This window comes from Dendrobates tinctorius, unplaced genomic scaffold (genome assembly GCF_039654945.1).
Source record: "Dendrobates tinctorius isolate UK_male_01 unplaced genomic scaffold, ASM3965494v1 ptg000230l, whole genome shotgun sequence".
Lineage (NCBI taxonomy): Eukaryota > Metazoa > Chordata > Amphibia > Anura > Dendrobatidae > Dendrobates > Dendrobates tinctorius.
Window position 1 is genome coordinate 14,019,807 of NW_027361897.1, and position 12,910 is coordinate 14,032,716.

The 12,910-nt window shown below is 43.9% G+C and overlaps 1 protein-coding gene across 5 annotated transcripts in view; it reads left to right on the top strand.

Annotated features, from left to right (window-relative positions):
- Nucleotides 1-9,641, top strand: part of IDE (insulin degrading enzyme) — a 110,890-nt gene extending 101,249 nt beyond the window's left edge. For all 5 annotated transcript variants that reach the window (XM_073555863.1, XM_073555864.1, XM_073555862.1 and 2 more), the window contains exons 20-25: nucleotides 918-1,085; nucleotides 1,362-1,634; nucleotides 2,726-2,787; nucleotides 5,744-5,816; nucleotides 6,972-7,039; nucleotides 8,019-9,641. In XM_073555863.1, the coding sequence (XP_073411964.1) occupies nucleotides 918-1,085; nucleotides 1,362-1,634; nucleotides 2,726-2,787; nucleotides 5,744-5,816; nucleotides 6,972-7,039; nucleotides 8,019-8,114 (740 nt within the window). In that variant the 3' untranslated portion in view covers nucleotides 8,115-9,641. The remainder of the gene's footprint in view (nucleotides 1-917; nucleotides 1,086-1,361; nucleotides 1,635-2,725; nucleotides 2,788-5,743; nucleotides 5,817-6,971; nucleotides 7,040-8,018) is intronic.
- The last annotated feature ends 3,269 nt before the right edge of the window (nucleotides 9,642-12,910 follow it).

A 12,910-nucleotide genomic window follows, 5' to 3' on the forward strand; every position in this document is an offset into this window, starting at 1 on the left:
AACATACTGTCAATTGCCTTACATTAGTCTGTGTATTATTCAAATAATAAAGCCTGCCTACTTCTAAAACATTACTACTACAAAACAACTATTTGCAGCCTATGTCTATATATTTGGCTCTTTATCATGCGATATCTCCGTCCTACAACGTGAGATGAGAGGAATTCCACCTCTCCCATATTTTCTCAAATTTACCCGGGCACCCTCTGTTTTGGTAAAGCATACGCTCATATGGGATAATAGAGTTCACCAATTATATCCAGGCCCTAAGGGAGGAACCCGAACTTCCCATCCACCGCAGTGCTAGCACCTTCCGTGCCATGAACAATGTCTCCCGCAGGAAAATCCCCGTATAGTATCCCCACGTCTCATCATCCCACACCCCGAACAGACAAACCAATGGCTCAAGGGGAACAGGAATCTGTGCCAGGGAGGCTAATAATGACGTCCCCTCTTTCCAATAATGTGCTATAATCGGACACTGCCAAATCATGGCACTCCGAAGATTGGAAACGGCCCATCTTAAAATGTCGAGTCGGAGTCAAATATGACTGGTTTATAATATAAAGTTGTATCATTCTATTGTCAATTGACGGAGACACCTTAGTTGGTGACTCCAGGATTTCTTCCCACTCCTCTCCCTGTGTGTCAGGGATGAGCCTTTCCCATTTCCCCCTAACCGAGCATATGGCAGATTCCGGCCCCACCGATAGCATGTGTGTGTACAGAGGGGAGATGAGACCCTGGGGACCCTGTGATTTAAGAATGCCTATCAAGGGTAGAGACGAAATAGCATTATTCACACCAACGTATCTCATGTGCGACTGAAAGACTGATCTTAACTGCAAATACCGGAAGAATTGTGACGTGACGCCCTGTTTTGTTTTGTTTTTTGTTTATTTTTTTGGCGTTTACAGGGGGCTGGTTTGTGTATCAGCAGCGGAATGAGGTGCACAATAACTGCGGCATCGAGATCTATTACCAGACCGACATGCAGAGTACGTCCGAAAACATGCTGCTGGAGCTGTTCTGTCAGATCATTGCGGAGCCGTGCTTCAACACCCTGCGGACCAAGGAACAACTAGGTGAGCAATCCATAACCCTGTCTGCTGACCTGAGGCTGCCAGAGCACAAGCTGGGGCTTTTACATTTTAACTTGCCCCATCTTTTTTTTTTCCTTCTAACATCTGCATGGTTTTCCAATTAAGCCAGTACGTATGGCCTCCATTATCTCCTGTGGCAAGATAATGATGGATAAATGGACAGTCTTTGCCATTTTCTCTTTCTGAGCTGGTGATCAACACTTTCAAAATAGCAACAAAAAAATATTTTTTTTGTAATTAAAACTTTGTTTTTTGCAGGTTATATTGTGTTCAGTGGTCCGCGCAGGGCAAATGGGATCCAAGGCCTGCGGTTCATTATTCAGTCAGAGAAGCAGCCACACTATCTGGAGAGCCGGGTGGAGGCCTTCCTGAAGACTATGGAGAAATCCTTGGAGGAGATGACAGATGAGGCCTTCCAGAAACACATCCAAGCCCTGGCTCTCCGGAGGCTGGACAAGCCAAAGAAGCTGTCTGCTGAATGTGCAAAATACTGGGGGGAAATTATCTCTCAACAGTATCACTTCGATAGAGGTAAGACCGGAGGGAACAAATGCTGCCGTTGTATACGGTGCCATGAACGGCAGATTACCCATCATGGGTTTTCATCTCTCAGTAACTTTTCCTATATCCAATAAGCAGACTGTCAAATTAATTCTGCATTAACACTGCAGTCGCCACCACTATATAACCTTGTATAGGTGAGTCTAGAGTTCAGCAGATCCCCGCTTTATTGCACTGGTTGATCAGCATCTTCTGCTCGGTCATCAGTGCTGTGGAGTCTGTAAGCCAAACCTCCGACTCTTCAATTACTCCGACTCCACAGCCCGGAATGTCAATGGGAATACATTTTTAAATGAGTGTGAAAGTGATAAATCACTAGGATATATTGTTTGATGATCACTGGGATTTTAACCACTGTGACCCTGAGATTAAATAGGGCTGCTGCGGCATTGCATCCTCTTTCTTTCCGCGCAGAGCCGATCCCAGCCACCCGCCACAGCTCTGCTCCATTCAAAAAAATATCGCCGCACCAGTTCTCCAGTTTGGGAGGACAGAATTCAGGCTCCCACTGATCATTGCACTTATCACTGATACAGGAATACCCCTTCAATATGTATTACGTATAAGAGTAAAAAAAATAGTTAAAGAACTGTTTGTCTTGCAAAATTACTGGGGAGGCGCACAAAAAAACACTCCTGCCCCGGGTTTTCAATTCTCTGATAAAATACCAGCAGGGGGCATAGTATTTGAGCTACTTCTATACGTCGCCCACCTCCGCATTGCTTTCATGCATCCAGGGGTTTGCAGAGAAGTGTCATCCGCACCAATATCGCATTACGGCGACGTTCAGTAGGTCCGGCTGTGAGCATGACTGCGATTACTGATGGCCTCGGCCCCAGATGTGCAGCTGCTGCCTGTGACCACAGTACGGATGACACGCATTGTACAACAGGATAACCCACTGATCGCTCATTTGCTCAGGGATTTTAGAGAATAAAGCAAGCCGCCTCGTTTATCATTTCTATTTCCAGATAAAAATGTGATTGAGATCCAGTAATTAATTTGTATAAATCCTGTAACTTGGCAGCGGGCTGATGGCTATTTTTGTTTTGTGTCTGCAGATAATGTTGAAGTGGCGTATCTGAAAACCCTGGTCAAGGATGATATCATAAAATTTTACAAGGTAACCTAAAAATTGATCTTGTGCTTGATTGTATTGATTCTGACGGAGAAAAACTCTCCAGCCTCATCATTTATTAAATACTGCAGTCAGGAGCAAGCTGTGCACTAAAGCCGATGCTCTGTGTGAAATCTGGAGAATGAAAATGATGTACGTGATTTGTGTATATGTCTGAGGATTCTGCAATGCCCCAGTATCCTAGCGCGGGGCGAGCAGTCCTGAGCTGTCGCATGCTCACTAATTGTCAGACATGAACTACCAAAGTAGAGTTGAGCAAAAATTTTTCAGGACCTGGGTTAGTAGTCTGTGGCTGCCAGACCACGGCCGTGTATACCCCCTTTTATCAGCTGGCATCCCTGGTGCGTCTTCTGATTAGTAGGTCTGGCATACCTATATCGGTATGTGGTGACAATAACGTGGCAATGAGCCTGCTAATCAGAATGGGCCCAGGATGCCGACAGCTTAAGACGAGGCCTGCGGTCTCGCAGCCACTTGACCATAGACCTGTGAACCTGTTGACAAGTGTTGCTCAGCTTTCCTAGAGTCCACAGTTTTAGTCCTGCGGAGATGTTCCCATATGGAGGAAAAGAGACGTCTATTGCATCTCTCCAGAACCTCACAGATGACTGACGCCCCATACACATTGCATTGATGTCATTTGAACCTGCTGATTTCCGCAGGACTTTACCCACCATCTAATATTTATTGGGGGCACCCCAACAGGTGCAAGAGAAGGATGCAGCATGGCAATATAATGTCCGATCTTCTTGTTTATGCAGAGGAGAGACCATCACAAAGGATGTCTTACCAATACTTCATCTGTAGCCACACAGTCTCCAGCCCTATTGAAAATCTATGTACACTCGGCAGTGCTTGCATATGTATGGGGAGGGGTGGATAGATAGATGACTGGCTCAATCAGTGGACATTGTAAAGCCTCTTCCTATTATGGAGCTGATAAAAATAAACCTTTGCAACAAACGTCTATCCATTGTAGTAAAAGTTTTGTGATCCGAATCACTTGTTGAATGTATTTATTTTAAGGGGTTTTTGTCTATCGTTCCAATGTAAACCTATGTGTCTCCAAAGTTACATAGGTTGAAAAAGACTCTGGTCCATCAAGTTCAACCTTTTTCCACCAATTACCGTATATACTCGAGTATAAGCCGACCCGAGTATAAGCCGACCCCCCCCCTAATTTTGCCACAAAAACTGGGAAAACTTATTGACTCGAGTATAAGCCTAGGGTGGGAAATGCTCCATAGATTATTCCCCCATATGCTGCCCCCATTAGAAGCTCCATAGATTATTCCCCCATATGCTGCCCCCATTAGAAGCTCCATAGATTATTCCCCCATATGCTGCCCCCATTAGAAGCTCCATAGATTGTTCCCCCATATGCTGCCCCCATTAGAAGCTCCTTAGATTGTTCCCTCATATGCTGCCCCCATAAGAAGCTCCTTAGATTATTCCCCCATGTGCTGCCGCTGCTGCAGCATGTAAAAATAAAAAAAATGACATACTCGCCTCTCCGTCGCTGGGTGTCAGATACTCACCTGTCCTGCGTCCATGGCTGCTCACCGCTATCTGCCACGTCATCAGTCAGTGATGTTCAGACTGCAGGGGGCGCGGCGCGCACTAATCACGTCACCGCGCCCTCTGCTGTCTCAAGTCACTGACCGATGACAGACAGCAGCAAGCAGCCATGGACGCAGGACAGGTGAGTATCGCTATACTTACCCGTCCTGACGCTGTCGCTTGAGCCCCAAGCTTCTCCGCGCTCTCTTCCTGCATTCAGCGGTCATGTGATACCGCTAATTAAAACTCATGAATATGCGCATATTCATGAGTTTTAATGAGCGGTACCACGTGACCGCTGAAGGCAGGAACAGAGAGCGCGGAGAAGCTGGGGGCTCAAGAGACAGCGTCAGGACGGGTAAGTATGACCTGACACCCCCGCCCCCTCTCCCCCTCCGACCCCCCGGTGTATATGACTCGAATATAAGCCGAGAGGGGGACTTTCAGCCCAAAAAAACGGGCTGAAAATCTCGGCTTATATTCGAGTATATACGGTATCTATTTTTTTGTCACTAAATTATCGATGGCCCGCAATGTTGTGTACTGAGGAAATCATCCATCCCTTTTTTTAAAAGCGGTTATAGCGTCTGCCATTACTACCTCTTATGGTCGACATTCCACAGTCTGACTGCTCTAACTGTAAAGAACCCTTTCCTATATAGCTGCTGTAATCTCCTTTCGTTCACCCATAATGAGTGCCCCCTGGTCCTTAGTATGGCCTTGGGAAGGAATAAGCCGTGTGCCCGTCCTCTGTACTGACCACACATGTATTTATACATGTAAATGAGATCACCGCTTAGACATCTTTTTCTAATCTAAACAAGCCCAACTTTTCCAACCTCTCACCATGTGAATGGACTCCATCCCTTGCAATAATCCAGTTGCCGCCTTTGAACTAATTCTAACTTCCCAAAACTGGATCTGTTCAGCTGTGAGACATGCAGACACGGAGACTCTAACATATTTTTTTGAATACGCCAAAGTCACTCAGCACCAGAGCATGCTCAGATAACACCTTATCTGGGCACATTCGCTCATCACTACTGTGGACATAGTTTAAGGCACATAGAACATTTCTTACTACATCCGTTCTCCCAGTCCTTGTGATGCTGACTCGCCGTTCCTGCTGGACTCGTTTCCGGGCCTCTTGATTTGCATTTGACCCGCACTGCGAAATCTTTAATTTTGTGACAAATCTTTTGCTACCTACAAATTACATATTGTCTGCAAAAATAATCCTCTTCAAGGTCACAGGAAGTAAATGAATTACGATAAGACACTTGAATTCTTTGCGTAGTAAAAATTGTAAAAAATCTGGTAAGGTTTGTGTTCTGTTGTTTTGACAGTATGGCGGGATTTGTGACATTTAGGTATTTTTCAGGACTTATTAGCTGTGGAAGCTCTAAGAAGACATAAAGTGTCTGTGCACGTACTCGCTAGAGAGATGGATTCATGTAAGTATTTGTGTAAATTTATGCTTGTGTAACTCCACATGATGTGCATTGGGCCTTTAAAGCAAACATGTCACCAGGTGTATATATAAGATACGGCCACCGCCTTTCAGGGCTTATGTATAGCATCCTATAATGCTGTAGATCAGCCCCCGGTCCGACCTGCAAGAGAAGAAAAATAGCCTTTATTAAACTCACCCGGGGGGCGGTCCGGTCCTATGGGTGTCACGGGTCCTGGTCCGATGCCGCCCTCCTGCTTGCTTCATGTGGATGACGCGCCCCACTGTCATTCACACAGGCTCCCCGGCAGCACGCTCCTGCGCAGGTGTTCTTCTCTGCCCTGTTGAGGGCAGAGGAAAGTACTGCAGTGCACAGGCGCCAGGAAAGGTCAGAGAGTATGTAGTGTAAAGGTACTGTCACACTAAGCGATATCGCTATAACTTGTGACGTTATAGCGATATTACTGGCGATATCGCTATGTGTGATACTTACCTACGACCCGCTCCCCCGCTGGTTATCGCTGATCACGCGAGAACGTCCTGGACCGCTTCTTGTCGTCTGCTTCCTGTGGAGACGAGCGTGGAGCCGGGCAGGAGGACGTCAGGATCGCCTGGTGTGACAGGTAAGTAGCGACCCCCGTCCCCAGCGATGTCACTGGTGAGATCTGCCTGTGTGGCAGCTCACTAGCGACCACTTAGCGATGCACCAGCGATCCTGACCGCGTCATATCGCTGGTCGGGATCGCTGGTACATCGCTAAGTGTGACCGTACCTTAAGGGTATCTCCATCTCTGGCTGTAGCGTTGCTGGAGATTTTCTGGCCCCACGTCACCGCTCTCCAGTACTATAGGGGTGCTAGCTGCTTTCCCAGTGTACGTCCGAGACTTGAAACAAGGCTTCATAGACTTATATTGAGAAATCAACTTCCGCCACACACATTCCTGTGTGAGCTGATAGTCTGATTTCTGGTCACAGCGGCTAAAAGAGCCGGCACTGGGAAGACTGGTCACGAAGTCTTTTAATGCTTGCACCACCCCGAATACTTTTATTATGGCATCACAATAACAGAAATTGCAGCAAAGTTTTGACATTCAGTTTTGATATGGTTCTTTTGTGTTCCAAAAGGTGATCTCTAATGTCCCATTGTATTTCTGCCCAGGTCCTGTCGTTGGGGAGTTCCCTAGTCAAAATGATGTTAACCTTGCTCCAGCACCAGCTCTTCCACAGGTACAATGCATTAGTGTGATCTTTTTTTTTTTTTTTTTTTAGCAGGAAACTGTATGTGTGCTCCACCAGGGGATCTTCTCATGGAAAACTTTGCATCACAATGTCTTCAGTAGTGACCCCTGTGTATTGCAAGTGGTGAAAAGCAGATGCAGAGTCACCACATACACAAAGCTGCTGTGTTCATGATGGGACACCTTGGATGTCATTTAATGGCTAAAGTGGGAGATAATGGTTCCCCCCCCCCCCCCCCTCCATAATGGTTTACAGCCCGGGCAGCTTCCAACATGAGTTTGGAAAATTAAGAGCCGTTGTACAACAATCTGCAGAAACACCATTGCCATTTTGTACAGGAGCCAAGTGTCCCTGAGGACCATTTAACAAGATCATGCATGACTTTCTGTTTGTCTGCTCATTTAGCCATTTTTGTCCCTCAGACCCTCCCTGCTCAGCAGTCTGCATTTTTCTATAGGCCCCTGGCAGATAGCTTGCTAGGAAAAAAAAAATCAGTAACTGTAAACTAAAGGACCCCTTTTTGTAAGCTTTAAATGAACCTAGCTGCAAGTGTCACATTTTTCTGCAGTGCCTCCACAGGAATTGTTGGGTATTGCAGCATCCCCTGTGAAATGCATGTAGACATCTGGTCCTCCACTCTGGCTTATAGTCAGTCTAGAAGTTGGAGGGCGATCTTGTTGCTATTTAGGACCCTATATTCTTTTCACTTCTAAGATGTTTTTCTGAATTAATGTTCTTTGCCATAAAGTAATGTCGGTTGTAAGGCGTTAGGAGCCATCGCGAATTTAGGTCCATTCATTGCAGTAATAATGGATAAAATAATCCACCAAACTAGCAGACACTGTTTTTTATGTTTTTTTCAGTTTTTAAAAGATTGGTTTCACTTGTCAGAAATTGTCTATAGCAATGTGTTATCTGTGCTACAGAACGACCCTACAGATGACGCCCAATTACTTTCTTCCCACAGCCCGAAGTCATCATTAACATGACGGCGTTTAAGAGGAGCTTACCTCTCTTCCCACTGGTCAAACCTCACGTCAACTTCATGGCCGCAAAGCTTTGATGCAAACAGAAGCCGGAAAACCCAGAAAAGCATCGAAGCATGGCGTTCTTGGTCGGGTTTTGGGAATGCGTAAAACCGTGTGATGACAATAGTAGGATTTTGCTAATAGACCTTTTAAATAGGATACAAAAATGATCTAGCTAAAATGTAATAGGTTCTTTTTAATTGTGGCGTATCAGATACAATCCAGATCGCGGCTCAACGTCCTATACACAAAGGAACCTGTACTGATTACTTTTATTAATGTGTGTGAGTGTATGTAGAGATATATATAAACCATTGATTTGCAGTGGATAGAAAGTGAGTTCTTAAAAAAGGGGGTCTCAGTGCCGACTTGTGGACAGGATAAGTGAGGCTTTTTGGAAATGGAGCGACTGCACTTATATGTTGCTGTGGATTTTATTGGTTAAATCTGGGTTATATCACCAGGGCTACATTTATTCTATTAGGCAGGTATTCGCCTTTTTTGCATGGCCCTTACATAGTCATTTGATCCAATTACACGCAGCACTTATTTATAGCTGGGATGTTAACGATGCTGCCATTAAACCATATGATCAGTCCTAAATCTGTGGAAAAAGTGCAACCCCCAATTAGTTATTGGCTTTTTCTTTATATCACCTTTTTATAAGAAATTGAGTCAGTTTGCATTGTCGCCCCCTATTGGCCAAACATGCCAATGCTCTAGCTATAAAGAAATGTGGCGCTTGGCGTTAGGGGTCGCATATGCCAGAAATTGGCTTCACTTTGGAAACCTAACTGACTTGGATGCTACAGGAAAACTTTGCCACTTTTTTTTTTTTTCTTCTTTTAAATGTATCTCTTCTTGAGGAAAACTGCAAAAGTAAGTCCCTTTTAGCAAGTAAAAAAAAAAATCCCTTCCACAGTAAATTGTTCTACGTTTTCACAAAAACACAGCTATTCACTGTTATTATGGTGGCTCTTTGTCAGAATGTAGATGTCATTTACAGGAGGTTTTGTTTTGTGTTTTTTTTTTTTTTTTTTTTTTTTTGATATTTTTAAAACCTACTAAAAGGGGCTTTTACTTAAAACTTTAGGGGGTGCATTTTCTTCATAAGGGCCATGACGAACATTTTCCATACACATTCATCTTCCATAGTAATTCCTCATCATCCTTATGGAGTTCAAATGCAACAACTCTAAATCTTACAATAAAAAAAAAATTGGCACCTTATATAAAGAATAAATAAATATTTTTCTGCAGGAATCGGGTTGACACGTCTATCATTGAGGATCGCACACTTTCTAAGAGATTCCAATATGCAAATCTGCTTTTGATCTATGCCATGATTTTAGTCATTCTCCTGAAATCCATATTTCAAAATTCAAGAAACATGCTGAATTATATAACGTTTTCATATTTATTCTATTCTATTTTTTTTTTTTTTTTTTTTTTTACCCCTCCTTTTTAATTTCCTGATTTCTTTTGAATCTTGTTGTTTCAGGGCACCTGTGGTTTGTTGCCCACCTAGACTTTATAAATAAAATTGTTTTTATTTAAAATGACTCGTTTAGTCTCTTCTCGTTTTCTGTAGGTTTAAATTAAGATAAGCGTAAGGGAGGATGGGAAACCCCAGTACGATATCCTCCTTTTACAGAAGTACTGGATGTGGCCAAATAACCTACAGTTCTAGCATCTGTTGGTTGCGGCATCACAAGAGAGATGACCATTATCCTGTATCGAGAACGGAGGTGCTCCTCCAGGCGCTAGTAAGAATAGAGGGAAGGTGGCCAGGGCTGTGGAGTTATTAAGCCAAACTCCCGACTAACTCCAACTCCATGACTCCAACTCCACTGCCCTGCCTCACTACGGAGCATGTACATAAAGTACAGCACAGATTCCGCTCAACTAAAAGCCCAGATCCTTAGCTCAGGAATAAAACAGACATGTATAGGACATTTCATAACGTTCCCAAATTATTATGAAGACATTTACAGTACCTCCTGCATTGTACTACTGTACCCAATTTATTATATATTTTAGGAGCCTGAATCAGTCCATTTTATACCGACTCCATGACTCCAACTCCACAGCCCTGTGGTGGTAGCACAGTTTCCATATATTACTTTAGAATTTCAAAAAATTACTTATGGACATTATCAAGGGGGTCTTTGTGCGAACCAGAATGGCTTTCATGTATTTCTACAGTTACCCTACAGTGGCCTCCTCTGGTCCTTTTCTCATAAGAGCTCAGGAAGAATTGAGATGACCCCATTCCTTGCATCCACATTTCATCCCCATTATACGTCTTCATATAACATGAGATGACAGATCTGTAACATCCCAGTTCACATCTGGTGGATCTACTGAGCCACCATAATCTGTGCTACAAGACGAGGAGCCGTGCTTGCATCATAAACACGCAGCTCACGACCTACACATGGTTCAGTAAATTAAACCCCCTGCAGTTTAGTCATGTCCTCATTGTACATGTGCTCTGATCTGACCAGACTAGACTCTAGACGTTGCCAGACTAGTCGTTTTCAAATCTGTTTCAGTGCTTCTTAATGGTAAGTACTGTTTACTGCTATGCAAATTTAAGCTACTTACTAGTCTGAGCATAATCTTATTAATGGGGAAAATTAACACAAACTAGGACATATATGTGGATATTTGCGTTAAAGGATGGCTATGCTTTGACCTTAGTCCAGTATGTCTATATACATTAAGTATCTATGGGAGAAACGTGACAAAACTAGTTTAAGGGCAAATGGATTAAGGCCCCGTAACATTTAGCGATGCGCCAGCGATCCCGACCACGATACGAACCGGTCAGGATCGCTGGTGCATCGCTAAATGGTCGCTAGTGAGCTGCCAAACAGGAAGATCGTACTAGCGATGCAGCAGCGGTCGGCAATCGTACTTACCTGTCGCTCGTCGGCGCCAGCAGGAAGCCAGCAACGAGAAATGGACCAGGCCTATCTCGCGCGATCAGCGATATCCAGCGGGGGAGCCGGTTGGAGGTAAGTATCACATGTAGCGATATCGCTAGCAATATCGGTGACGCTTTAGCGATATTCCTAGCGATATCGCTATGTGTAACGAGCCCTTTACTCACCGATTCCAGCTCCTATATTTCAGAAGCTCATTTGGATGTTTGCTAGGAGCAACTACGCCACATTCCCTGCCTCTGGTAAAGGTTTAATTGCACCCAAAATGGTTAATTACTGTATGACAAGGCAATTGTGCAAGCATAATGGATCAAAAAGGAAGCCGGTTTGTTTTATTCTACAGGGAAAGAGAAGTAGAACACAAGTATTATCAACCTCAGCTTATTCTGGACTGGAGTCCAGTGGGTGGCCCTATGCGGTGGTTTGACAGCTATCTGGACATACACTCAGTAATTGATGCACTTCCCTGTATGTATAGGACCGCCCACTGGACTCGTAAGACAGTCGCAGGTTGCATTACATTGACGTGACTTCCTTTTAATCAACAGATTTCATGTGCTTCAATTGGTCTGCCATTAGATGAGAGGATTCTCTCAGACTGTAGCATTCCTTGTGATGTGGCCATGAGGTTGAAAATTAAACTTGGTTGGTCATGTACACGGTAGAATATGCCACCATATACCTACGTGTGCACGCATAGGGTTAATAGCGTTATGACAGTATCTGGCCACTGTACTGAACGTGCATCTGAAATCGTGTTCCTGGTAATGAATTTCTGCAACCGTGCTAGAAACAAAGGTTGAAGCCTGCTATCCAACTAAGGCCGGGGTCACACTTGCGAGAAACTCGCGCCTCAGTACCCGGCACTCGGACCGGAGCGCTCGGCTGCACAGAAATACATGCAGCCGCACACTCTGGTCGCAGTGCCGGGTACTGAGACACAAGACTCGTGCAAGTTTTTAACAATTTATTAAAAACCATAAGTACTCATTAAAAATAAAAAAAATAATACATAATGGCAACGTAGGCCATGAGAGCTGTCCTTTGGTGATGTCTGAAATGTAGCATATTTTTTGTCGCCTTAATGATTGGCGGTTCTGAGCGGGAGAAGTCGTCTCCGTGTGTAAGAAACGTGGATCACGTGGGAAGCATGAATGATACCAATGTATGACTCTGAACAGCGGCTTCATGTTTAGTCCTAGATGTGACGTCGTACGGCCAGATAACTTGGCTGCAGCGTATATGCAATTTCTGTTTACTTTTTTTTTTCTTAAACCATTTACAAAACTGAGTGATCTCAGGCGATCTCATGGTTTCCATGGAGGAAATTCAAAGGCTGCAGACATTGAAAAGCAATACCAGACTACCTACAACCCTTACTGATAGCTGCTCCATTTGTAGATGGCTTTGTGTTTTTTATGTTTGTGATATCTGGGACTGATGGTGTTACATTATGTGTGATGTTGGTACAATTAAAAGATGTTTACAATTAATAAAATGAAATCTAACATCTATGCTCACATTGTGTGACGTACTTTTAATATACAAGACCCTAATCCCCGATCATTAATCCTATGGCGTTTGGGGGAAGGGACTCATCTCGCCATTTTTACTCCAATCACTGTGTGCTGCTGAAAAATATCACTACTTCGATGCAGATTTCATGGGGAACTTGCAACAAACTTTATGTAAATCAAGGTTGCCGAAAAAAAAAGTATTAATGCATCAAAAGGCGCTAGGAATGAAAACCACTCTAAAACAAACAAAAAAAAAACCCATGCATTTCTGATATCTTTACAATTACAAAAAATAAGACTGCTTTTGGAGAAGTCTAGCCAGTTGGAGTAGTGAGTTTAGGGGTATTGGCGATATGAAATCTTGGA